Below are 27226 nucleotides of genomic sequence, written 5' to 3' on the forward strand. Positions count from 1 at the left end.
ATTCGTCCTTCATTGTTTTGGAAAATGGAGAAAGTTTGAGCTAATCGTATTATAACATACAAGGTTTTCCACTGTCAAAAAAATGCAAACCATGAATTTCTTTTGAATTTCTCCCTATTCTGGTAGGACTGCAGTATGAAACCTAGTTCAGTGTATGAGACCATGCTACTTCCTGTTGCACATTTCCTATTCATTCTGTGAACATTGTAAAGCTAAACAATTAACCTAAATGGTTTCTTACCTAAATTCCCTTTTCTCTGAATTTTATGAGAGATTTTAACATAATTAACACTTTTCTGTTTATAAAACACAAACAGATCTTGAAGAATCTGCCTTCTCTTCTTAAATTTAATTAAGCTCTTCCTGTGCTGTCCACAGTTTAAAAGAGGTGCCTAGTATTGTAATTACAGAAATGGCTAACGCACGACCATCTCCATCTGCCTGGTGGATTATGCAACACACTGGATTTGTTTAAGAGGAAACTTTTGCTAAATGTATCTTCGTATACTGTAAATTGTTAGATCTCTTTAACAGTTCTGTAATTTTTGCGCACGGCATTCTGCCTTCCCACCAGTTAGCTCTTGCTGTTGATGCTCCCAAACCTTGACAATGAGCAGTATGATACCGAAGGTCTGTGGCTTAAAGACCCGTAAACTGTGCATGTACTTAGCTACAGATAAGATAAAACAATCAGTGAGAAAAACTAGTGTCTAAATCCCTTGATGTTACTGATATTCTTCAGCTCTCCTGCAGATGACGTGTGGATCTGTCCTGTTTACTTGCCTGTGCAGATGGAACTCTGAATGTACAGTAAAGAAACAACTCCATGAGCTATGATGCTGCAATAAAACGGGGAGATGAATTTATTTATAAAGCAAAACAAAGTTCACCAATGATGGAGGTGGATGTGGGAAGAGCCAAGGAGAAGTTCTGAACTCTTCCCCAGTGCAAACTGTTAATCTCATCCAAACGTATCTGGCACTTACATAATTCTGAATTCCTCACATTTTTCCCCTCCAGTCAGAATTAATTCAGCTTGATTCTCCAGCAGGGTTTTTTTTTTTTTTATTAGACATTCATAATCATGAGAGAGTCTACATATTCTCAGTGATTTTGGAATGGAGAATGCCCAGGCTATGATAATTGGTCAGAGTGAAGTGTGCAACAGCTCCTCTCTAGTTCTTGTACTTTTTGACAAATGCTGATTAAAAGTAAAGTTCTGTTAGCATGTTACTGCTGCCAACCTGGCAGCTCTAATGAGAGCCCACTCTGGCAGTTTGTTTTAAATTATAGAGGAAGGTGTAATAATTCTTAAATATCATTGGGGTGCTATCCCTATCCAAAGAGCAGCAATCACGAAATTTCCCAAAAGCAATATCCTTGCCTTATATTTACATGCTTATTAGAGGATAGTATTGAGTCTCTAAAATCCCCCTTTTGTGATGTGTATTTTTAGTTATTCCAGCGCTGGTGTCTCTGTTGAATAGCAAGATGGCAATATACAATGCTTTGAGAGAAGTAGGCTGCTTCTGTGAATTATATTTCTGAATTCTCTGACCTCTCTTTTTGCTATTAGATTTAGTTTGGTTGAGAGAACCACACATCTTCATTTCATGGCGTAATTGCCAGCACTGCTTTGTAAATGGCACTCTATAACCTGTTGATCTTTACCCATTTTTTATTACAGAGTGAAAGACCGAGGTCTTCCTCAGTTTAGAATACGTCTTGTATTCATATTGCTGGTAACTTGTTGGAAACCTTCATGCTTTCACAAAGTTGGCAGCCACATGGATATCACCAAAGATCGGTCTTGCACTCCCCACTTTTTCTTTATCCTGTCTCTATCAACAAAACAATACTAAACCTTAGTTTGTCCCATGCTCTATTACTATATTAAATATTATTGCAATTATACTCTCATTTACTTTCATCCGTCTGGAAAGATCATCTTTGTCGTGTACGTTTATAACTGGTTGTACACTTACATTTTGTATGTAATTTTTAGTAATTTCCATTATGCTAGTGTTAAGAACTCAGTCAGCACGAATCAGGGCTTCATCATACTAGGTCCTATGCAAACACATAACAGAAAGATACTCATAGAACTCATGTTCTAAGATTAGGCAAACTACAATAAGCAAAGAGGAGGTGGATGAACAAGTATATAATAAAGACAGGTGCATATGCATAAGCTAGTCATAATGGTCAATGAAAGCCAAAACAATGTTGTATTTTGGTGTTGGAAGGTAAGTGTTGCTAAATAACCATAATGTGTTCATGTCATCATGTGGTCTCAAGGAACTATTAATTTGTCTTGATGTAGGTTCCCCTGTAACACTGGCAGAAGTTTGTTTGTTTGTACATTGCTTTCCCTCGGTTTGCAGAAAGATGTCCAAGGAGACCCCCAAAGCGTGGTAGTAGTCAAGATTAATTGAATTCAAGAGTACAGCAAAATGTCTTGAGGGGAAAAAACCCATGTCTCTCAAGACAAAAACATCCCCTACAGACCCATCATCTGTAACTGGTTCCTTAGCAGCTGTGACATTGTTTAGGGCTTTAAGGTGGGAAAAGATGGTTCTGAGGCTTGAAAGCTCCCTATCTGATTGCCACACTCCACATGCTAATTGTTTTGCTGTGGCCCTAGTTCAGATCCTCAGGCTTGACGCTAGGTGGAAATGATGTGATGGTTCCAGGCTTTTAGCACCATCTTGTGGTAGCCTGTTTAGTTGAAATCTCCGTGAAGATTGAAATCTCCATGAAGATTGATTTTTCTGCAAAGCTAGTGCTAGGTTATGAGTTCTTCTTTCACCTTTCTTACTGCAGCTCTGCTTCAACTAATTTGCTGTGCTGGATGAAGAAATGGTGTGATTGATCAAACACCTATTTATAAACAATTTTCCAGGAAAACCTCCTTGTGGTGTGCAAGCTTTCCCTAGGCCTAGAGGGTCACATGCAAAAGGTGTTCCTGGGGCTTGTGAAACCCACACACCTTCTGTGTGTAGTGTTCTGTCCCAGCTAATGGCACCGAGACCACTTAGAGAGCAATTAATGAGTCTGCTCTACAGCTTTAACTAATAGCCAGTTGGCTTTTAGCTCATGCGGTAGAAACTCATGCTTTAAGCTGCAGAGGTTCCAGGTTCGATCCCATCTGCTGACAAGCAGGGGCTGTCAGCGTTACAAGTAGGAACTCTTCTGGGATTTCAACTGGAAAGACTCTGATGCGCGAGACGTGCTTCCTCAGCTAGGGGAAGTATATAACCCACACACCTCCTGGGTGTGGTGTTCTGTCCCTTCTAGTGACACCAAGACCACTTAAAGCAGATGTGGGCAAACTACGGCCAGCGGGCCACATCTGGCCCATGGGATTGCCCTGCCCCTGAGCTCCTGGCCCCAGAGGCTAGCCCCTGGCTCGTTCCCCCCACCCCCCGCCTCTGTGCAGCAGGGCTGCACGCTCATGCAGGGCAGCGTGGCAGTGTATATGGCTCCAGACATGCTGCTCTGAGTGGTATGGTAAGGGGGCCGGGGGGTTGGATAAGGGGCTGGGGGTCCCGGGGGACAGTCAGGGGAGGGGAACAGGGGGTGGTTGGATAGGGCAGAGGTTCTGGGGGGTGGAAAAAGGGGGGGGTTGGGTAGGGGATGGGGTCCCAGGGGGCGGCTGAGGGTGCAGGGTCCCGGGAGGGGGTAGTCAGAGCACAAGGAGCAGAGGGAGTTGCATGGGTTGGGAGTTCTGAGGGGGCAGATAGGGGGCGGGGGCCAGGCTGTTTGGGGAGGCACAGCCTTCCCTACCCAGCCCGCCATACAGTTTTGCACCCCAGCGTGGGCCTCGGCCAAAAAGTTTGCCCACCCCTGACTTAAAGAGAAAGATAAAATGAGTCCACTCTACAGCTTAGCTAAGAGCCAGTTGGCTTTTAGCTCATGTGATAGAGGTTCATGCACTAAGCTCCAGAGGTCCCCGGTTCGATCCTGCCCGCCGACAACCGTGGTCTGTCGGTGTTACAAGTGGGACAGAACACCACAGCCAGGAGGTGTGTGGGTTACAGTTGCATGTAGCCTTTTGTCTATGCACCTTTTACTCCTGTTCCAGAATTTCCTCTAAAACATCAATGTAGCATTAGTGGCTTCTCCATGCTTAATTTCTGTTTTCTTTTTAAGTGCCTTTGCATTCCCTTTACTGAAAGCCTGTCCTAGCTCTTATTTAGCATAAGACAATAACAAAATAAACTAGACTTTTTTAAAAATTTGAAACTCTTCTCTCCCATATAGTTTCAGCAGCCCTGCCTACACAAGGGTAAAAGAAAGCTTTCATTTGTGGAAAGTTGACATAAATGTGCACAGCTGCAGATTACCATGAATCAGAGTATTTTTTTTTTCTTCCTAGCTTTCTGTGTTTCCAGGTGTGAAATGGGAGAGGGGAGGATTGGGCTCTGCTATGTCTTCCTGGGGTAATCTCACTGTCTCATTCCCTCTGGGGCAGAAAGGCATCACACTGCTCACACCGCTGAGCTTCCCATCTCTCTTCCCTCTCACTCTGTCCCTTCTTTTTTTTCTGGTTTGTTGGGTGACCTGTGGGGAGGCAGGTCAGGAAGCTGGAGAAGCTGAAGGTTAGGGAGGCCTGGTGCTTGGACGGCTTGACCCTTGTGGGACATATCTGTAGGTATAATACACAAATTGGCATGTGGAAGATTGCACATTAAAATTTTTCCAGAGAGTATTTCTGTGTTATGGTAGCTATTTGCACATACATTGAATTGATAAGCAAGTATGAATGCAGGAGGATACAGAAGTAGAGCTGTGGGGGAATAAAATACGACTCCTGATCATGAAAAACGTGCTCCTTTTGTTTACCTGTTTTCCCTTGTGATTATTCTCTTTAGGGTGTATTATCTGATCTCACGAAGGTAACCCGTCTCCATGGCTTTGACCCGGTGGTACTTGTCTTGGTGGTTGGAGGAGTGATGTTTGTTCTGGGATTCGCTGGTTGTGTAGGAGCACTGAGGGAAAACATCTGCCTTCTGAAGTTCGTAAGTAACTTGGTGGTGCTGTCGGGTGGCTCAGTGCTCAGGGAAGAGAAAGGATAGTGTCCCAGTTAAAGAAGAACTGTTAAGTGAAACCAGACATTTGAATTAAGCACAGAAGTGTGTGGTAAATGTTCCTGTTGATGTGGCTGGGGGTGGTATCCACAACAGTAGTACGTTTAGACGTACCTCTTTCTTTCTCTTACATTCTGGAATAGGTTCTGATACCAGAAATCTAACTGCAACCCATAGCACTCCTAATGTCACAAAATTAGGCATTCTAGGATAGACTTCAAAAAAACAAAAAATGTTGAGAGGATTTTGTGGAAAATTTTTATAAACTATTTTTTCCTTAAGTTAAAATGCATTTCTCTTCTGAATGGTTGGTAGGTGGAACTGTGGGACCCCAGCACAGAAATTAATGCTTAACTCAGTTTTAATTCTAATGTTACACTGGATCCAGAAGCTAACAGCTTAATTGAGAAAAGAATTGAAATAAAAATCCAAGTAGCTACCTTTGTCAGGACCATTATTTTCATGTGTTGCCATCTCTGACTGGCTTATTCGTTTTTCATTATCTCTATATTACAATGGACTATGACACAGTGTCTATGTTCACTGCAGACTTTAAGATGACCAAATAAGAAGATAACTCCACCTATTGTATTTTGTTTCCCACTGTGTTTAATTTTAATTTGCCTTGTGTCTTGATCAGATTTGTACTTTGTGAGCATTTTACTGAAGTCCTTGTATCTACTTTTAATTGAGTTGAGATGTGGTTGTATTTGAAATAAGAGTTTTGTAATCTGTGCTCTGTGACTTTATTTTGCAGTTCTGTGGAGCAATTGTACTTATATTTACGTTGGAGTTGGCTGTAGCAGTGCTGGCTTTCTTGTTCCAGGACTGGGTGAGGGACCGGTTCAAGGAATTCTTTGAGAATAACATTAAATCCTACCGAGATGACATCGACCTACAGAACCTTATTGACTCACTGCAGAAAATTGTAAGTCATCCTTTAACGTGTCACATTTTCTGCCTCTCTTTTTCACCCTAAGAACAATCTTAGTTGGGATAGCATTTAAAAAAAAAAAAATGCTCTCTCAGGAGATTTAAAAAAAAAAATAAAAAAATTACTTTAAGTTCTGCCTTCTTTGGACTGCCCTGATTTTACTTAATGGTGTCAATAGATGTGTCCCTCCAGCAAAATGAAGATAACTCTCAGTACCCTAAAATAATTCTGCAACCAAGCAAACTGCATAGCTGTTGACTTAATCATCACATCGCGTTTACATGGACTTCACTGTCCATGTACACGGACACAGTGCAGGACATTTCTGTTTCAGAAGCCTAGACCTCTACCACTTGAGCCAAAGGAGACTATCTTAAGTATAGAGGTATTGGGTCTTATCCTCAATGGGCCAGTCTCAAAGGGTACTTCTTCAGTACAGTAAGCGTGGGTGATCGACGCCCAGGTTAGCTTAGCACAGGGGTGAGCAGCCATACTCAAAGCCCTACCTGAGTTACTGTGCACTCACCTGCATGTATTACAAGGATTTCTGTGGGGCATGTCCCATAGGCTCTTGTGCTTCAGTAAGCTGAGCTGCTTTCTGGTTCTTTCAAAATGATTTGTTGGAGAACTTCTCTGCCCTTCTGGGTACGTGGGAAGGCGTTGCAGGCCTATCAGCACTCAAGTGATTTAGCTTGTGTCCTGCAAAGTTGGCAAGTTACCAGCCTGACTGAAAGCAGAACCTGGGCTCTAACCCTGGGCCAGCTAGCCCAGATTGAAAGTACCACTACACTCAGATGAGAGGTCTGTGTGTGTGGAGAGGAGGGGAGTTAAGAGCAACACCTTGTGCAATGAAGGCCTTTCCTAAAGAGTAAGACAAGTCTACTAATGGGAGTGGTGCTAACATTCCATTCATTAGAGGACAATGGCATGCATGCACACACCAGGATATTACAAGTCCTACAGTAATAATTGAGTGGTGGTTTTCAGATCAGTTGGCCAACAGCTTCGTACCATAATATAAGTATGCAAGGCAAAGCACACCTCTAATGCTACCCATGTGCTCAGTAAGCACTTCATCAGGGACAAACTTTGGCCCTTCAAAGAATAACCATTGTGTATGTGAGCTCACACAGGCTGTGGTGAAGGGGGTTAACTTCCTCTGTTCAGTGTTTTTCCCCCCATGGCACACAAGATTTTTATAGGCAATTTCTTTCCAGCCTTTACAGGCTAAGAACCAGAAATCAGTCTCTTTGCTAAGGATTCAGAAACTGTTAACAATGCTATTTTGCACTTGCATTCCACTTGGATGGTTGATGCAAGCAGTGCCCCAATGCTCTTTTTGTCCATTCATCCAGGTGTTAACCACTAGATGTAGAAGTGGTTAAGCACTAGCAGAAAGACTGACTCAGATAGTCATATAGATTCTTGGAGATGTTCTAATTCTCAGATTTCTACACTGGCAGATGCCATAGGCAATTTGTGCAATGTGTTGCTCTTTAATAGATCCGATTAGGTCACCACAGCTCATTCTTACCTGTTCGCAATGAGTTCTCAGCATCAGTAAATGTCTCAGCTCAGCATACTATTTTCATGCTTCCTGGTGTTGCTATTGATCCAGGTTTAATACAATGAGACAGGCTAATGTGCTAAGCTGATTTACAGGTGAACCCTTATTAAATGCTCTCAATAAAAATAAAAGGCTAAATTTCCCCAAAAGAGAGTTCCACAGCTAGATTATCAGGTTAAGAAATGTGGAAATAAAGCCAGAAAATCTCTGAATAAGCCCGTCACTCACCCACAGTGGGGAACACGGTTAGGCAACAGGGAAACAACTTGACATCCATCACTAAATGTAGCTCTGTAAGATTGAGGAGACCCTTCAAGAAGGTACTGCCATATTCTTTCAGTGCCATGTTGAAATCCATCTTCTAACTAGGCACGGGCTGACTTGCAGTGCCTTCAATATGTGACTCTGGGCTAGTGAAGAGCTTTTTGTATACAGCTCATTGCATTGACTAATGCAAAGTCATATTACCTTGTGGCTTACATTTGAGCAGGGCTTCTCCTTTATAGCCTTACTTTACTTACGCAGACTGATTGGCATTTTTAGTAGGAGCATGGCTTCTAGCAGTGATTTTTTTGGGTGAGTGGAGCAGGGGAGAGTGGGAAGGGAGAAGGGGTGGATGAAAAGGCCGAAACCCACTTGCTGCTGTCTCCAAGTTTTTATGTACAACCTCTGAAACATATTGATTTAAAGAAGTAGAGGGAAGGTATTGACACAGAATTATTTTTAGCAGTTTTTTCCCCCTCCTTCTAGCCACTACTGCAAACCTTTTTTCCTCCAAAGTTAATGCATTTTTTCTGAATCACCCAAACTATTGTGACACTGTCCATTCTGAAACAAACTTATTTTCCAGTGTTGTCTGTTGGATGTTGCTGTTCCTGAAGTTACTGTTGATTAGTTTTTTCTTTCTAATGGAACACATTATATTTGGTCCACACTTCCCATAATATTTTAAAATTATAATGGAGACTTTTGAAAATGTCTTGTTTCATTAATCAGGCTATTTTCTCTGGATCAGTAAATTTGTTTGTTTGATTCTTTGTCTTGTTAGCTCAAATCATGTATATATCTTTTTGGTGAAAAAGTTTCAGGAATGTATTTCTGATTAAGCTTTGTAAATTTCATGGGTTTTGTATACAAATTTCACAGTAAAATGGGGATGGGAAAATCCTACTTTGTAGTGGAGATTTCAGGTGTTTAATTACAGTTTCATAAAACACTGACATTTTAGGAAAGTTCAAGCTCTGTAACATTTTTCTGTATTTGCTTATGGCAAATGTTTGTGTAACTGGTCTGTGGAGGGTGGGACAAAGTTGTACCCCTATAATTGTTCAAAATTTGCTAGTTGTAGTTTTGCTTTGCTTAACAGTACCTCGTCTAAAGTATAAAAACACATACATCGCTTGATTAATATGAGAATCAAGTCCGCTTTATATAAAATGGGTACAGTGTGGGTGGACAGTGGAAGTGCATGGTTTCCATAATGTATCTACCCGAACCCAATGGGATCAACTCATAGAAGTGAAGTGATATTTCATTTTCTGAGGCCAAGTCTGTCCATGGCCTTTCTTCTGATACTACCATTTAGAGTGCCAGTTGTGATGACATTTCTTGTCATGTTAATGTCTGTCCCCAGGAACTGGACGGAAGTTACAATTTTAACAGATACCCTGGTATAGAGCAATGGTTTTCAAGCTGCGGATCTGCAACCCAGTAGTGGGTCGCGGAATGTAAGGCACTGGGTCATAGCAGCTCCGGTCAGCACTGCTGACCGGGCTGTTAAAAGTCCCATCGGTGGTGCTGCCCAGCTAAGGCAGGCTAGTCCTACCTGTTCTGACACTGCACTGCACCCCGGAAACGGCCAGCAGGAGATCTGGCTCCTAGGTGGGGGCGGGGAAACGGGGCTCTGTGCGCTGCCCCCACCCCAAGCACTGGCTCTGCAGTCCCATTGGCTGGTTTCCGGCCAATGGGAGCTGGGGGGGGGAGCCATGCAAAGCTGCTTGAATGTCTCTGCCTAAGAGCCAGACCTGCTGCTGGCCGCTTCTGGGGTGCAGCGCGGTCTGCGGTGCTAAGACAGGCAGGAAGCCTGCGTTAGCACCCCTGCTGCATCGCTGACTGGGAGCCACTCGAGGTAAGCCTGTACCCCAATACCCTGCCCTGACCCTGAGCCCGCGCCCCAACACGGATCCCCTTCCTGCAATCCAAACCCCTCCTCCCTGGCCCCACCGCAGAGCCCGCACCCCCAGCCCAAAGCCCTAAGCCCCTCCCAAACCCCTCATCCCCAACTCCTTTGGGTCGTGGGCATCAACATTTTCTTCAACTGGGTCACCTGAAAAAAAGTTTGAAAACCACTGGTCTAGGGTAAGCAACATGGAGCTGGATACTAGGGTCTTCAGAATTCTACTTCTTGCTTGGCCATTGATTCACCGGGTGGCCTTCGACAAGTCACTTTACCTCTCCATCTCGGTTTCTCTGTCTGTTAAACTGAACTGATAACACTTGTCTATCTCACAGAGCTATTATGAGGACAATTCTCTTTATACAGCACTTCTAAGTTTTTCTTCATCTGTTGCAGAACCATTGCTGTGGTGCTCAGGGGCCAGATGACTGGGATCTTAACATTTACTTCAACTGCAGCACTGAAAGCAAAAGTCGTGAGAAGTGTGGGGTTCCCTTTTCCTGCTGTGTACCTGATCCTGCTGTGAGTTGTTTCCTGGCTTTGTATTTCTATATTATTACTGGAGAATTTTGAAAGGATGTGCTTCCTGAATATGCTGTAATGTCTAGGGTTTTAAGAAGAAGGGAAATAAAGATTGGGAGGAAGAGAAAATATGCTGGAAATAAACTCTCTCTCTTTTTCTTTGTGTTTGGGGGTGGGGAGAGTATGAAAAGACTTAAAGAAAAAGAACAGGAAGAGTAAATGAAGATGATGGAGGGGAGAGCCTCTGAGAATAGATGCTACACTTGCTCCTATCTTGCTGGAAAATCTGTCTCACTGTACATTGCTATTCCAAATTCCTCAGAGATCCAAAGAAACCTTATAGTCTATTGCTGAAAAACACTGGTGTCGGAACTAGAGAAACTATTTTTGTATCCCTGAAGCCCATGGATGTTGGATATTGTTTTGTTAGAAATCCATTGTTTCCTTGAGTTCCTGGTCTCTTGTTCCCAAAGCTGATGGGACCTGGGAGCTCTGTCTGAGCAGTGTGCTCAGTCCCTAGGGTGAAGGGGGTATCTTAAAACTGTTCTATACCCACCCCTGTGATAGATAAAATAGCACGGGCTCACTGGCTCTGCTGATAAAATGAGTAATCATATTGGCCTCAGTGGGATTTATGCGCCTTAGTGCTTTGCTGGATTCGGGCCCAAAAGCAGTCTGTCTGGCTTGCTTGCCTGGCTGCGACATGAACCTTGAGTTGGACATGAGGACTGTAGTATCTCAGTGCTTCAGAAGAGATTTGAAGGACACCCCTTTCTCAGGGTTTGATTATTCTTTATTTTTTTTAATAGCAGTCTGAATTAGTCGCACTCAGTTTGATTTAATCACAAACTTGTTGTTTCTGGCATTCAGTACTGTGAAACACCTCTTTGCACAAAATGTTATTTTTGGCATTTAATTCCTATAACTGCAAATTATGGTAAATTGACAACTATAATTATGAAGCAAATAGGTTTTCATTTTTATTTTATTTTAATTTTTTTGCTTTCCTCTTAACAAAACTGTGGTCTTGAAATGAATCTCAATATTACTCACACACACAAGTGTCTCTGTATCCATTGAAGCCACAAGTAATTTCAGTGATCTTTGTGCTCTGTAAGGCTTAGAGTTCAGTACGCTTCAATGTCAGGTCCTATTTTCAGGGTTTGTTAGAATTTTAGAGTCTGATTACTTGGTAGACTTTTGAACTAAATGCACTAAAAATAATCTAAGTCAAATAGCTTGTGATCTTGTAGGAGTCCAGCTGTTAGCTGATCAAAATCACAAACATGCCACCAAAAGGGGAAAGGAGGGGAGCACGACTGGCTTACAAAAATCCCCTACACTCTTGCGTAAATAAATAGGCTGTTTTTGTTTTGTTTTGTTTTTTAATCCCGTCTCCAAAACGTTCAACTGTTGTTGCGTGGGACTTCAGCCACGCAACTCCGTAAAGCTGGTTGAAGTTAGTTGGCTGAAGTGACAGAAGTCTTTGAAGGTGTAGGTATTGGATCGTTAGTATTTCAAGAAATAGGTGTTAGAGATGTCTGCAGAGTAGTGATACAGCTGAGCGAGCTGTAATTTATGATGTTGGGTTGGCCTTGGTGATGAAAATTGAGGGTGGAAGAAACAAGATTGTAAGGATGTGTGGGGCCTATAAAGTAATGGGATAACATATCCATATACTTCAGCATGTCTCATGGTCTTATAAAAAGATAAGCTTTTTTTTAAAAAAAAAAATGCAATAGTGGAGCATGAACAGAAGATAGAATAGTTCCCTCAGTTGGTGTTGGTTGTAGTTTGATCACGAGTCTTCTAACAGATAAACAATGTCCTGTGAACTCAAGCTGGTAGGATTGTATTAATATTTCTAACTTTTTCCCCCTTCCCAGCAAAAGGTTGTGAATACACAGTGTGGATATGACATCAGAGCACAGGTGAGTATCTGCTACCTAAAGTGTTGGTGTTTCTAGCTGGTGGTGGTTCAGATGTGTGATCTAACACACTGATAAATTAGATTGGGTCACTCTTTTCGAAAAACTTAAATATTTTGGCCTATCTTTTTAAATTTGAGAAACTAAGAGTAATAGTCAATGTTTATGCAGGAGCGATAAAATAGAGCAGCAAGGGAAAACTATAAGAACAAACAACTGAATGCTGGACTATACCATCACCTGCATGGAAGCTGCCCTGGGGATTTTCTGTAGCCAGTGAGAGGGTCTGCCTGTACTAGGGACAGGTGGAGAGAGACAGTGGATACGTTTAATTGGTGGGAGGTGGTGAGGTAGCGCTGTTATCATTGAAAGAAGAGACTCAAAGTTCAAGTGTATTCCAAATAAGTTCCTACAATTCTGGTTATTTATCAGAACTTTTGAAGGGTGTTCCTAATTAATAGTCAATTTGCAGCAAGAAATATGTACTGATTCATGAAGCTCAAGACAATCTGAGTTACAAGTCTCTAGTTCTTGTACTTCTGGATTCCTTTTAAAAATACTAGTTCTGTCAACTACAGACCCATACAAAGAAATGTTGCCTGCATAGTTCTAGTAAATATAAACGAAAAAGTAACATGCTTCCCCCTTCTTCCCCCCCCCCCCCGTCTACCCAGAAGAAAAACCGATGGGACAACTTAATTTTCACGAAGGGTTGTATCCCTGCTCTTGAAGCTTGGCTACCCCGAAACATCTACATTGTTGCAGGAGCCTTCATAGCTATCTCATTGCTGCAGGTCAGTGGTTTCATTCTTCTACTGCCACAGTAAAAGCTTCAGCCTCACATCTTCTGTCTACTATAAGGTAGTTGAAGGGAGGAAAACAATACAGTAACGCCTCACTTAAAGTCGTCCCAGTTAACGTTGCTCAGTTGTTACGTTGCTGATCAATTAGGGAACATGCTCATTTAAAGTTGCAAAATGCTCCCTTATAACGTCGTTTGGCAGTCACCTGCTTTGTCCACTGCTTGCAGGAAGAGCAGCCCGTTGCAGCTAGCTGGTGGGGGCTTGGAACCAAGGTGGACCAACAGCCCCCCTATCAGCTTCCCCGCTCCCCTAAGTTCCCTGTGCAGCAGCCGCCCAGCAGGCTATCAATTGCTGACAGTTCAGCTGTCCCTCCCCCCACTGCCGTGCATCTCCTGCCCTTTGCCTTGAAGCTGCTCCCCGAGCCTCCTGCTTGCTGTGCAGGGGCAGGGACCAGAGAGGGGCTAATGTCAGGGTGTCCCCCTCCCTCCTGCTCCTGCACCCCGCTTACCCCATCTTCCGTAGAGCAGCGGGGACACACGAGAGGTTTCAGCACGGAGGGAGCTTCCTGGCAGCAGCTGGTCTCTCAGCTTGCTGATCTACTTAATAAGGCAGTGCCTTTAAGAGTGGGGTCAGCATACTTAAAGGGGAAATGCGCCCCTCTCTCTCTCTCTCTCTCTCTAAAACACACACACGGTTTGTGTCTCTGTCTCTGTCTGCCATGCTGTCTCCCCTCCCTCCATTCGTGCTGCCTTGTAGAGTGTGAGGCTACATTAAAAACAATGAGTTAACCCTTGAGGGCTCAGGCAGTTGCTAGCTCATCATTTAGCAGTAAGGCATTCCCTGGGAAATATCCCACCCTCTGACTTCACCACCTCAACCAAGCTTCACAATCATCATCGCTCTGAACAGTATTAAATTGTTTAAAACTTATACTCTGTGTGTGTGTGTATGTATGTATGTATAATATAGTCTTTTTTTTTGGTCTGGCAAAAAAAATATCTCTGGAACCTAACCTCCCTATTTACATTAATTCTTATGGATTCGCTTAATATCGTTTTGCTTAAAGTTGCATTTTTCAGGAACATAACTACAACATTAAGTGAGGAGTTACTGTATTTTAGAAACTTTGAAATCCTTGCGTTTTGCAAAGTATGGCAAAAAATTTAACACTGTGTTTTTGAAGGATGAAAGTATGTGGTTTTATTTTAATTTCTTAGCTTTGTGAAATATTAAGTCTCTCTTTAAGGAAAAAAAATGCATGGCTTTTAGGTTTTTTTAAAATTGCTAGTAAGGACAAGGCTGCAAAGTGCGGAGGTGTTGTTGTGACCTCTCATTTCCATAGACCTATGTTCAAGCTTGCCTTTGTCACAAGTTAACATGGATTTGCTGGTCTCGTTGCACTTTCATGCCCCTTTTCATCAATATCCTAAAATCACCACATGGTCTGGTACCAATGAACCTATTTGGTAATCTGTGCTCAGGAGAAGCCCAGGACTAGAATAGTGACGATGTCTGATCTTTAACTGGCTCGTCTTCAAGATCATAGAAGTCTTCAGTGACTAGATCTTCTCCTTAAATCAGTAAATTATTTTACATTGCATGATGGACCCACAATGAAATGTAATCTGAGAAAATTGAACTTCCTCTTAAATTTTCAAAAATGGCCCAATTTTTTGTGAAAAATATGAAAGTTTTACCGATTTTTGAACACGTGCACACCCACAACCTTTTTCCAAAATTTATTTTCAACCCAAACCAGTTTTCATTGAAACATTGCAAAACTTTGAATGTTGGGGGCGGAGGGGTTAATTTGAAAAAAGGCCATTTTTGGTGAAAGGCTCAAAATGATATGATGACATTTTTCACACTAAGGTTTGTGGTAAATGTTTCATTCCTTTGGCACAGTTAAATGTGAATTAAATGTACAAAAAGCTTTCAAAGTGGAATATTGACTGAAAGAGAGAGATAGGGTCAGGCTATATGATATCAGAGGGATGGAATGCAAGCCATATGAGCAAAGACTGAAAGAATTGGGTATACTTAGTCTGGAAAAGAGGAAATTAAGGGGTGGGGGGGATGTATGTGGTTTTCAAATACTTGAAAGGTTCCCCTAAAAAAAGATGGAGAAAAGTATTTTTCTGTCTTGTCACAGAGGGCAGGGTAAAGGACAATGTGTTCAAACTACTGCATAGCAGATTTAGATGAAATTCTCAGGAAAAACTTCCTAACTGTAAGAACAGTAGGACAATGGAACAGACTGCCTAGGGAGGTTGTGGAAGCTCCTACTCCGGAGGTTTTCAAAGGGAAGTTGGACAGCCGTCTGTCTTGGATGGTTTAGACACAACAAATCCTGCATTTTGGCAGCGGGTTAGACTGAGTAGATGACCCTTGCAGTCCCTTCTAACTCTCTGATTTTATAAATCTTCAAGTTGGATCACTGAACTGGGCAGAAAAATGGAAATGCCTGAAATGTTTAAAAGTAATTGAAATGATGGGAGAGTGTTAGACCTAAAGGAACCTCGCTGAACCTGGCTTCCCACTCTGACACACAGAAGTCATATGATTGTTCCCAGTAGAAGTGTTACATGAAAGCATCTTTTTTTTTTTTTTTTTTTAATCACCAGCTTTTTGTTTTATGGGCCAGATTATGCCACCCTTACCCTCATTGGGTAGTGTGTAGCTATTTGGGTGAGAAGTCCCCGAGTCTGCAAATATCTTAAGCATAACTTCACTCACATGAGTAGTTTCATTAACTTTAATGGGAATACTCATTTGAGAAGAGTTATACATGTGCTTAAGTGTTTGCAGAATTGGAGCCTGACTAAGGGTAGCAGAATCTGTCCCTTTACTCAGAGCAACCTCACAACTTGGTAATCTCCAGAATGTGCATTTTCCCTCTGAGACTGCTTACAGGTTTTGTGTCTTTTTGTGTTTGTCTTTAGATTTTTGGGATTTTCCTGGCCAGGTCACTGATTTCAGATATTGAAGTTGTAAAGGCAAGTCATCTTTTCTGAAGATGAAAGCAGACACCAGCTGTGAAGACAAATACATTTCACTGCTATTGATTTGACATCAAGGTGAAAAGAAATTGAGAGACACACGGGCCTTGGAGTGCTCCAGGTTTTAAAAGCCTTATTTTTGTATCAGCCAGATGTTACTCTGCTTCTGCTTTTGCTGCAGGCTGGTGCAGAAAGAAGACACTGCTTCCTCCTCCTAACCCTCTTCTCCCCAACGCAACCTGTTTCTTTTTCCAAGAGGAAGACTAGATTTAAACCTCTTTTGGTGTGGAAGACATTTCTCTAAACCTATGAGGGATGGACTGAAACACTTCAGTAAGCAGAAATGGAAACTGCTGTAAACCAGTCCCTTACCTTGAAGAACTTGCTGCTGTAAGGCCTGTTTTGTCTTGGCTCCCAGCTACCATCACTGGAGGTTGCAAATGTTGCGTTCGTTATGTGGATCATAGCTGCATCTGTTGTGGTGTTTGTCATGGTCTTAGAGGAGAGTGTCCTAAAGATCGACAATGACCCCATTGATGGAATAGGCAAAGGAGGTTACTTAACGTCTATTCTCAAAACGTTGTAGTCTGTTCTCGAAACACCAAGCATTTCATTGCATCCTATGTAAGTGGAAGGCCCAGGCAGTTATGTCATTTGATTATTGGGAGTCATGATAGTCTTGGTATTAGAGACTGTAAAGAAATGTCATTAAGTCTCCAGTTGTCAGATGGAACCTCAGCTGAGCAGAAGTAGGGAATGTCCCTATATGAGCTAATGTAGATATTTCAGTAGGGACTCAAATGCTTGAGTAACAGAAGCCACTTATTTTGAAAGTTCTTGCCAACATAAGTTTCTCAAGAGAGAGTAATTTAATTATATATTGATAGCATAGTTGGAAATCTTTTCATGAGGATAGGTGGATTCTCTGATGCTATTACTCCTGTTTAGATGTTTGTAAATAGTTTTAATTTATCAAGGAGAAAATCTCACCGTTTGCTTACACTGTTTTGTAGAGCAATTACTTCTAAAAAGAGTGATATCTGCTGGGCTGAAGGCATTTAACAATTCTGCTTGGTACAAGAGATCACTGAATATGCGATTGTATCTGTCAAGAGCTCTCTAGTCTGCCATCTGTTCTCTTTCACACCTGTCCACTACACTGTTGTTTATCATCTTCTTTGACTGTTGATTGCTATAGTAGGACTAAAAAGACATTCAAGGACAAGCTAAACTCTGTCAGACCTTTGATTCAGGATTTTCCAGGCTAGTCAAAAGCTAATATAATATACATAAGAGTCTAGTGGAGCACTGGAGTTACTAGCATTAATTTATTTTAAGAAATTGTTTGAATGCATTGTTGTTTCCTGTTCCATTTGTCCTTTGCTGCTCAGCCTTTCCTGCAAAAATGCCAGATCCAGTCATGTTGAAGAAATGCTCAGAGCTGTGCCTCCAGAATAATGCTTTAGGCCCTGGCCCAAAGTGAGTGCAACTCCCATTGAAGTAAAACGGGTATGGCTCCTGTTTACACCAGGGATGAAATTAAGTCCTTATGACATTTCCTGCAAACTGGTGTGCTTAAGACCTGATCCAAAGTCTATGGAGGCCGATGGAAAGACTCCCATTGACTTCAGTGGGCTTTGGATCTGGCCTGTAGTGCTAGTCCAAACCGCTCTTCTGATCTTCTGTGAAATCAAAAATCAGAGTACAACTAACTGTAACAACTGAAATGTGTGATACATAATAAGGAACGCTTTTAAATAGCTGTTGCAGTGTCAATTTTACTATGGGCTATTTACTAACAAAACTGTTCACTGCTTGTAATGGCACCCTATTTTTCAGGGATAGCAATTATTTGCAGTGCCTAATGTTGTGTAAATTCTAGTAAAGTATATATTTTTGTAATTATATTTTACTATATTGATGCTTGTTTCCAAAGTGTTATGCTTTCTTAGAATGCCAAACTTCTGATTACATCTTTTTATGTACATGTGTTTAACCTTGTGTGTGTTATCTAAGTATTAATGAGCAATTCACTGGAAGAAAGGTGGTACCAGTAGGGATCTGTACCAGCCTTTCTTGCATGAAAGCTAGAAGAAGGCTGCTTTGACATTCTGTGAAACATTTCATGGACAATGCTGTATTTTGTATGTGGCTTTCAGCTGAGCTTTCATGTTTCTTTTTCTGACCAATGACTGAGATGGAACGGGAAAAGGAAGCCTGTCTAAGAATGGCTGATTTCCTCAGAGACCGACACAGAATACAGTGTCTATTGTATCCTTCTACATGACCTGAAGGTAAAATCTCCAGCCATATACTGTGATTTTTTTCTTTGATCTTCAACAAGAAGAAAAACAGTAAGTAGGAGAAGCTGGAAAGAGGGCAAAAGAAGCTGCTTCTACAGAGCCCTGAAACTGAAATCTGTGCCACATGTTTGCTGGATCTATTGCAGCGGTAACAGACTTAAACTCTCTGCTGATATTTGCATTTAGTAGGTAGCACAGCAATGTCTATAATTATTGCTTCAAGTTCTTCCACTAAGAACATCGGTTTGCAGCGCCAGACAACCCGAGGCTTAAAGCCACATCAACCAATTTATGCTTGTGACCTGTGACAATACAGTAATCCATTTAGTTTGAAAACACTACATTCGGTTTGTGAAATGTAGCCACCTGCATTGCAGCTAGGGAATAGATTTCACTATTCTCTGAACTTGTGAAGAGGTAGCGCTTTCCTGAAAGACCAATAAAACCAGCAGGCCATTTCTTTAGCTGGGGAAAATCAACACAGGTCCACTAGCTTCGTTGGACCTACCCCAACACCAGCTGAGGATCTGGGCAGGTGTAAGATCTCTCCGTCGTTCTCTGTATCATCAGGTTTCTTCTGCTTGCTTGATGGCAAATTAGTGTCTAACTCCTCTTGTCTTATCAATCGTGTCTTCTGTGCAAAACAAAATTAATCTGAAGTGTAGCTTTTCACAATTAGGTGCTTATTCCTGTTGCTTTTACTACTGTTAACACTTAAAGTTAATAGCAGCTATTTACAACACTCTTGTAAATAATGCTTAATGCCTCACGAAAGCAGAGAAAAGGGTTTTATTATCATTTTTCACTTCTTTCTGCTTCTGAATTTTCAAAAGTGCCTAAATCCCACATACAAAAGTGACTCGGGGATTTAGAAGCCTAAGTGTATTTAAAAGTGACTTTCAATGTGGGACTTTGGCTCCTAAGTCACTTAGGTACTTCTGGAAATTTTGTTCCCAGCCATTTTAAAGAGCAGTTCTGCTGGCAGTGGCAAATATAGTTCGCAAAAACTAGATCCCTGAATTGATATGAAAGATGAACATTTGCCCGTTGCTTACTAAACACACCTTTAAATAGAACATCCTTTATGAACCTGCAGTGCCTTAATTGCTAGAGATATGTAGGTTCTGATTGCCTGAGTCCTGCAAAGCTTAACCAGTTAACTGCTTCTGCTGCCTCTAAGGCTCCTAATGAGGAGCAACTCAAATCATTCCACCGCCAAACTTCATAAATGCTTGAAGTTGAGATCTCAACGGTAGCATTCAGACCAAGTCCACCACACTACAATAGAAACAAGTTCTTTTTTTGTTTTTTGTTTTTTTAATGAAGATATCAGATGTGAACTTTAACTTATATGACCTGAACTTGAGAGACAAAAGCAGAACTAATGGACTGGGCTATGAGACGACATTTAATTTCTAGAAAGTGAGTGCTTTTATTTCTGGGATACTTTATCTTTATTTAGTTTTTCACCGTTATGAGTGACAGTGATAATGGGCTTTGGTCTCCGCATAGTGCACCTTGATTCAGACACACAACTGCTTATGGATCAAGATGAGAATAGATTCTTTTGTGAGCCCCAGACTGAGCAAAGCACACAGAAGTGTATCCCCTTCCCAAAGGAGCACCCCTCTCCTGGGAATCTGAACAATTCACCCCATGTTGCAATGACCTTTTGTACAGCACAAGAAGGCTGGAGTGTGCTCCCATCAGAGTCTGTCAAGGCTGCTCCACAACTCAGCCTGAGCTGTGTGTCAAGCTGCTCCCCTCTTTTCCAGAAGTTAGACATGTAGCTTTAACAGTGTTTCTAGTCCACAAAGGGATGGATCAAACTCTGCTCCCCAGTTGGTTTCCCTGGGGTTTGGTTTCTTTTTCTTCCAATACCTTTGTCTTCTAAGCCTTAAAATAAATTGACTTAATATATCAAACCTCATGTCTTTCCTCACTGGACCTGTGTTTTCTTTTCAGCTCTGAGACTTGTTGGATCCAACCATTTGTAAATTGAGTGGTTTTTATTGCTGAGGTTTAAATTCTCTATTGATGCTTTTGATGACCAGCACAAACAAAGGAGACGGTGTGCCTTTAGCATATGTGCTTTTGTTATGTTTTTACATCAAGACCTTTTTAATTCATTCTTACGTAGCACTCCCAGCTGCCAAATGTTGCTTATGATTTATTGCACAGATGCTTTGTATGGTCTGCCAATGTCAAAGATTGTAATTGAGTGTTGAAAGCCAGTGTAAAAGTGTTTCAAGGAGAACTGTAAAATGCATTGTAGAGAAACAGTGGCTAAATTTGCAGTCCCTAAAATTTGTATAAATAAAGTTAATTTTCATTACATGTATCACTCTTTTTAATTTTATTTTTTTTAAGAAAGGACTTAACGCCTCTCTGCCATGACATTTACTTCAGGTCTGTTAATTTCAGAACTTCATGATATTGCACTTTGCTAGGCTTCTGAGACGAGCTACATGGACAATTTAAAAATATATATAGCTAATTTGAAAAATGTCTTTTATACTAGGAATTATTTTTTAGACATGCTTTAAATTTTTCAATAAATCTTTCACCAGGAGGTGCAAGGAGGGATAAAAATGAAGATATCTGAAATGAGACAATATTTTGTATTTCAGCCCTTGCTGAAAGGTCAGTTGCACAAGTGTGTTACATGTATGCACAAATCTGTATTCATTCCTTTTGTGTGTAATTAGTCTTCTATGACACTATTGCACCTTGGTTTCTATAGACATTCCATTCATTTTAAGTGTCTTCCTTTACTTAATGACTAGCTTTTCTGATGTCACACATGACTGACATTTAAATATTTTGTACAAGAGTATTCATGCAGCCATGTAAGATTGCTGTGATAGAACATTGACTGAATATTCCCCTCATGTAGAGAGTGAATATTTGAAATCATTCCAAACTAAACTTTTCTGGCCCTGATTCTCCTTTTCGAATACATCTAGACTGGAGTTTAGAGCCCTACTGTAATCCGAGTTGAGAGACTGCTAATTAGCTGGAGTAGACTAACACCTTTGTGAAGGTTTAATCTAAATATTCCACAAATGTTTGTTGTGGGTTACAAATGTTTGATTTACCCTGAGGGATGCTCCAATATACAACAGTTTCTTGCGGGCTGTCCATGAACTGCTCCAGAATTTTCGTAATGATGTGGACTATGGAGATTCCCCCTCTCACCCTGGATGTGTCCCCTGTACCAGGGATTCAGAGAGGGCCAGGGTAGGTCTGTTCATGGCAGCCCTATGGTGTGCAGAAGCTGAGTTCTTCCCCAGCCTCTTTTGCTTCTAGTCTGGCAAGTGTGGGGGGGCACAATCTGTCCCATGTCACCTTATAAAGTCTGACATGTTGGAGTGTCCCTTGGAGTGTCTAATGCAGCTGTAGATGCTTGGTCCCTCTCAGTTGGTGCAGACAGTAATGTAGTGAAGTATACTGCAAGGAGTGTGGTGTGGGGTCCTTTCCCCAGGAACAATACGCATAACCAGGGAAGAGTTAAAACAAAACACAATCTAGTATATCCATGCAGTTACTGAAATTTATTCCTTAAAAAGACATTTGGTCATGCATTGTGATCAAGAAAGCAGCTGAAATTAGGGAGGAAAACAGAATCTGAGATCTTCAGAGCTGCTCTGGTGCTGAAATGGAGCCTTTAAAGAAATGTAAATACAACTTACTCCCACTTTAGGGCTACTTTATTCTGCCAGACCAGCATAAAGGGATCTTTAGTTTAAAATGAGAATCATTCTAATGAGTCATGTAATGACTCAGCAGACATTCTGAAAGCCAGGGGAGTAGGAGCTGCTCCATCCATCTCTCACAGTGTCCATCTCAAGCTCTGAGGCCTCCTGCCAACATTGCCTCAGCAGAGGACTCTGCATGTTGGGAAATAAAAATTGCAGTGTGCCTGGCCCACTTCCCAAACAGATTACCACAGCAGCCAGGGTGTCAGGCTGGGGGGGGGAGAGACACCCCCGCCTGCTGCACCTGTCTCTCCAGGGGGCTGAAGGGCACATCTTGCCACTAGTGCTAGGCCTGGGGAGAAAGAGAGGGCAGGAGAAGAAGGATCTTTATTTACAGTTTCTATGGAGGAAGGAGGCAGCTCCTTGCCCCTGTCCCTGCCACAGGGGGTGTCCCTGCTGTAGTGTAGCTAGGGCCCCGGATTGCCTGTAGGTACATGCAGCTGCAGTAACACAGTGTGGGTGCAAACTAGAAGTACAAATGGATATAAGTGTTGCATGTACAGTTTTGAAAATGAGGCCCAACATGTCAATGAGAGCTGTAGCCTGCACTATGTTTAATAGCATTTAGTGGACATCAGCGTGATAAATATGGTGGCTGTTGGCAAAAGATAACGTTTTATTGGAATACCCCAGCTGCCAGAGAAAGCAGCACCAACAGCTATGGAGAAACAAAGCCGGTGTTTTGACTCTCATCTCTCAGTATCTGGAGGGTCATCACAGCCTGCTTGACCACATTTGCATTGCTATGGCTACAAAGTTTTTCCAAGGTTTCTTTAATGTTGTTCTCTTCTACTTCTTGTTTCAAATCACCTGAAGGGAGATCAAACACAGACTTCAATGACATGCATTAGTCCAGACTCTGAAGGAGATACTACAATGTAAGGATGTATTACAGCCGCAGGTTAACTCCGCTGTGTTTTATTTAAATACAAACTTATTTAGAGTCTCACTTGGGATGATGATTTTTGGAAAGAAGTTAACTTATTTGCAAGTGTTAACTAATTGCCCTGTATAAATATCTTTTCTTTTATTACTTCACCCTTCCCAGAAGACCTAGTTGTAAAATAATAAGTTTTCAGAATGTATTACAACAGCCATGCTCCTGCCTCTACCTCGTGCTTTATATTTTGCTTCAGCATTTCATACCAGGAAGATTTGACACTCAGCATCAAAATTAAAAGATGTCTGTCGCGTGCTAATGAAATAGACCACTGAGAAAATCTTTACGGGTCAGATCCCCAGCTGCTGTAAAAACCAGCACAGCTCCACTGAAATCAATAGAGCTTTGTTGATTTATACCAGCTGAGGATCTGACCTACCTGGTTTATGGTTCAGCAGTCTGGGTCCATGGGGTGGTATGAGGACTGTTGGGATATAATAAATGGGAAAAAGTCTGCCCAGACAATAGATTTTTAAACTTAGAAATTCTTGGGTTTTCAAAAAATATTTAAAAATCTGGAACCCACTTTCAGGTTTCCCCTGAACCATTCTAGAAAAATGTGGATAAAAAAAATCAGAACTATTTGGGCAGACTCTCTATTGACACATAGCAGACTTAGAGCCAGCTTAATCAGGCAGCTGGGGATTCCTCCCAGGAGAGGAATTTCTAGGCAGCATGGTGCCAGCATGGCAGTTGTTTGTCCACACCCCTCCCTAGCCTCTACATGGCTAGGAGATGGGGGGTGGGGTCAGCAAGCCAGTATATCTTGAGCTAATTGGTTGCAAGGCTGTCGTACGCATTTTGCTCTGGGTATGAGAGCTGGTGCATGCTAGCCCCAAAACTGAGGAAGCATGAAGGTGTCTGTGTTACTTTGCTCCCTCCTCTAGACTTTTGACTCTTGACTCCATCACAGGTAGTTCCAATGACCTCAGTGGACTTCTCACAGGGAAAGGTGGTATCCCATGAGAGGAAGAATGGCTGTCTGGTCCTTACCTGGCAGAAAGAAATAAACCTCTGAGTCTTGCTGCTGCTACTTTGTTGTTTGGATGCAACCTCGCACCTGGTTGAAAATACTTAGTGACACAGTTCTTGTAATGTCACAGTAACAGACATGGACAGGTGTTTAGTGCCAAAGTGAAATTACCTGAATTAAGAAGGCTGCACAGTAGGCCCATTGAATTATATTTCACCTCGGGACCTGTGCTCTCATCTTGTAGAAGCTTATGTAAGCTTCGAACTAGTCTCGACTCCTTAAGTGACTCTTCGATGACTTCTGAAAATAAAATTAGAATTATTTCCATGACATCTTATGTTTTCAATGAAAAATTCTTGGGTAACTTGCATATGAAAAATGAAGGTCTGTCAAACAAGATAGAAAACGGCTGACTTGCCTTAATGCAGATATAAGGCCTGGTCCAGTGAAGTGCTGAGCACCCCCCAGCACCTCGCAGTATCAGGCCCATAAAACAGCTCAGCTGTAGGTAGTAAATTTTCTACATCATGGCTTAATTCATATGTATCAATCTTTACTAGCCTTCCCTCACATTCTCATAGTTGTGGGTAGCTGACTTAATCTTCTGTATATAGATCTTTTTCTGACTTGACCAATGCTGGCAGCACTGATCCATGTCTAAGAGTACATTCCTTTCTGGCTTTAGTCCATGATGGAGCTTAGCATTAATATTGGCTTCTTGTAGTTGGGTCTTAAATGCAATCGTTGTTGTTCTTCTGATTAGACTGTAAGATCTTCAGGATAGTGTCTTTTATGTCCTATATATGCAGCACCAATCTTAATAAATATCAAGCCCCATTTTTTCAAAGGTGCTGAGCAACCGCAAATCCAGTTGAAGCTGACGGGAGCTGTGAGTGCTCCATGCTACTAGGAATCCAACCTATTAATTGTAACTGTGAAGAGGAGGGTATTTCTTTCATTCAGAGCTTTTGCAGGATCCTTTAGCCTATTTTGTTATTTATACTTTCTCAAGTCTATCCAAAATGCCTCTGCTACAGTCCTCTTCCTATCTACCCTGACACTACTTTATCCTTGAATCATCTTGCCTGTCATTTAAGAATGAAGGCCCAAACTAATTTTGACTCCACTAACATCTCTACACTCCTTTCCCCTATTAAAATTCTTGCTTCCTCTCTACTCTTCCTGATTCTCCCTTTGTCGTGATCTTGGTTTCATGCTCTCTAACACACTGCCCAACAGGTATCCAATAACTTCTTGTCCCTATCTACCAAGCATCCTCGATTCTTCAAATCCCTCCCCAAAACCAACCGCTTCAAGAAATCCCTTGTTCCTGCTTCTTACTGGTAATCCCCAGTCCCTCTGCTTCTGTCCTGTTGACAGTAAAATAGACCATAATCTTTTCAAGGCTAGGAATATACCTTACATAAATTCTGTAAATCACTGTGCAAATTAACAGGGCTATAAAACACTTGTATAAATAACAAGAACGACATCTTAAATGATTACTCAGGCCAATGTTCTGGGGGAGGGAGGATACCTAAATTAATTGCAGATGCTATGGCCAGTGCAATCAGAGCTTCATTCTGCATGATAACATGTTCACTTGTTGTCATGGAAACCAGGTGCTTCACTCCTTGTGCCTGCTGGATGGCTTTGACTACTTCCTGTTGTCAGTCAAACAAAAGAAATGTGTCAGGTGAAAGGATCACAAATCAAAAGCTGAGGCACAAATAACACTGAGGTTACAAAAGGAAATCACGGTTCACCCCTGAAAGTCTCTGAATCGATTGGAAATGGTTCCCCTGCCATCACTGAAGCGCTATTCTGGATACATTCATTGTATTTTGCCTGCACTGCCAAAGAGAGAATTTTTTGTCAGCATTAGTCATTCACCTGAGCTTGAAAGCCACCTTGCATTCCTTTAGCTGAAATAGCAATGTTTAGAGGTACTTCCCTTTTCTTTTACGCTTGTGGTTCCTCATGGTCAAGCTTTTAATTATTAAAGCTTCTAAATTAGTAGTGACTCATTTTTACTTTATTCCACTTTATGCAAAGTACAGCTCCATTTTATATCCTCTGTATAATCAATCAGAATAGCCTTAACATAAGCAACAAAGCCTTTGCTAACATATCAACAGCATATTGTCATCAGAAAACCTGCATTCATCCCTCCCTGAAGCAAGGACTAGGCAGCCTCCGTGAACTCTTTAGAATTTCTGAAAGAGATTTTGGTATATGACACAGGTGGGTTTTTTCAGCTGTTTGGGTTTTGTTTTTTTAATATTGGTTTCATGTTTGAACATGGTAAAATCTTTATGAAAAAGAAGATTGTACCTAGGATGCTTGATGGAGGAGTCAGGAACTGGTATTCAGTTAGGGTGTTTTTCTCCTCTAGGCTGCTGGTTCAAATCCAGCCCAGCTTGCTGAGTGACTGAAAGTTATTACCAGCTGATGTCTGAAATTAATGTGAATTAAGTCCATTCCCATTGACAGGTGTCCATATCACAGAGCAGCTACCACGCATGCACTAGGTGACTCCCTTATGGGTAGTTTCAGCAAAAAGGACTGTGTGGTTATGAGGGGTGATCGCTCTCCTACTCCAGAAAGGAGTCTGTCCATCTGAGGCATGTTGGAGGGGTGGTATGGAAAAGCTTGTACTGATTCTGTGTGTGCTGTCAGCAAGCACACAGCAACAAGGATGCCAGCCTGGCAGTAAGCACTCTTGACAATTAAAAAAAAAAAATTATACCACTAATTTCATACTTGGGATCTGCTGTGCCGCAAGAGCGATGCCAGCAATCGGTTTGCTTCTCCACGAACACCAGCGTGCTCCTGGGCATCACACCATTGCACAAGTCTGTTGATCAGCAGGGGGTCCTGTCCTAGCATCTCTGCACTGTCAGCTGAAAAGAGAAGAATGGCATGTCCAGGTGTTTACTCAGAGCCTGTAGCACAGAGGATGCAGTCTAAAAGAGAATCCTTGCGGATGTCTAATTCTGCTGATGACCTCACTTGCCCTACTGAAGGACACTGCTGTTTGGTTTGCAGGGTACCACACTCTACAAACAAGCTGTTTGGGACTATAGTACACTTGTGAGTCAGACATAAGATGTTCTAAGAAATTAAAAAGTTGCTGAATGTTAAAACGGGCGAATGGGAGTCAGGCTTCCTGGCACTTGGACAAAATCCCAGTTGTTATAAAACTGGCTTGCTCCATTGAAGTCAATGAGGCT

At 41.8% G+C, this 27226-nt stretch overlaps 2 protein-coding genes across 7 annotated transcripts in view; one reads left to right on the top strand and one right to left on the bottom strand.

Annotated features, from left to right (window-relative positions):
* The window catches only part of TSPAN14 (tetraspanin 14), a 79049-nt gene extending 58386 nt beyond the window's left edge, over positions 1-20663 (top strand). For 5 of the 6 annotated variants that reach the window (XM_073353279.2, XM_073353283.2, XM_073353284.2 and 2 more), the window contains 6 exons: positions 4875-5021; positions 5848-6018; positions 10164-10289; positions 12176-12220; positions 12892-13011; positions 15963-20663. In XM_073353279.2, the coding sequence (XP_073209380.1) occupies positions 4875-5021; positions 5848-6018; positions 10164-10289; positions 12176-12220; positions 12892-13011; positions 15963-16034 (681 nt within the window). In that variant the 3' untranslated portion in view covers positions 16035-20663. The remainder of the gene's footprint in view (positions 1-4874; positions 5022-5847; positions 6019-10163; positions 10290-12175; positions 12221-12891; positions 13012-15962) is intronic. The other variant, XM_073353285.2, reaches the window with a different exon arrangement.
* A 1200-nt stretch (positions 20664-21863) lies between these two features.
* Positions 21864-27226, bottom strand: part of LOC140914736 (rap1 GTPase-GDP dissociation stimulator 1) — a 43380-nt gene continuing 38017 nt past the window's right edge. Inside the window, exons 11-14 of the mRNA XM_078853929.1 lie at positions 26757-26896; positions 25531-25657; positions 24165-24293; positions 21864-22890 (exon numbers count right to left, since the gene is read on the bottom strand). Of these exons, the coding sequence (XP_078710055.1) occupies positions 22739-22890; positions 24165-24293; positions 25531-25657; positions 26757-26896 (548 nt within the window). The 3' untranslated portion in view covers positions 21864-22738. The remainder of the gene's footprint in view (positions 22891-24164; positions 24294-25530; positions 25658-26756; positions 26897-27226) is intronic.

This window comes from Lepidochelys kempii, chromosome 7 (assembly GCF_965140285.1).
Source record: "Lepidochelys kempii isolate rLepKem1 chromosome 7, rLepKem1.hap1, whole genome shotgun sequence".
In the NCBI taxonomy this organism is placed as follows: Eukaryota; Metazoa; Chordata; order Testudines; family Cheloniidae; genus Lepidochelys; species Lepidochelys kempii.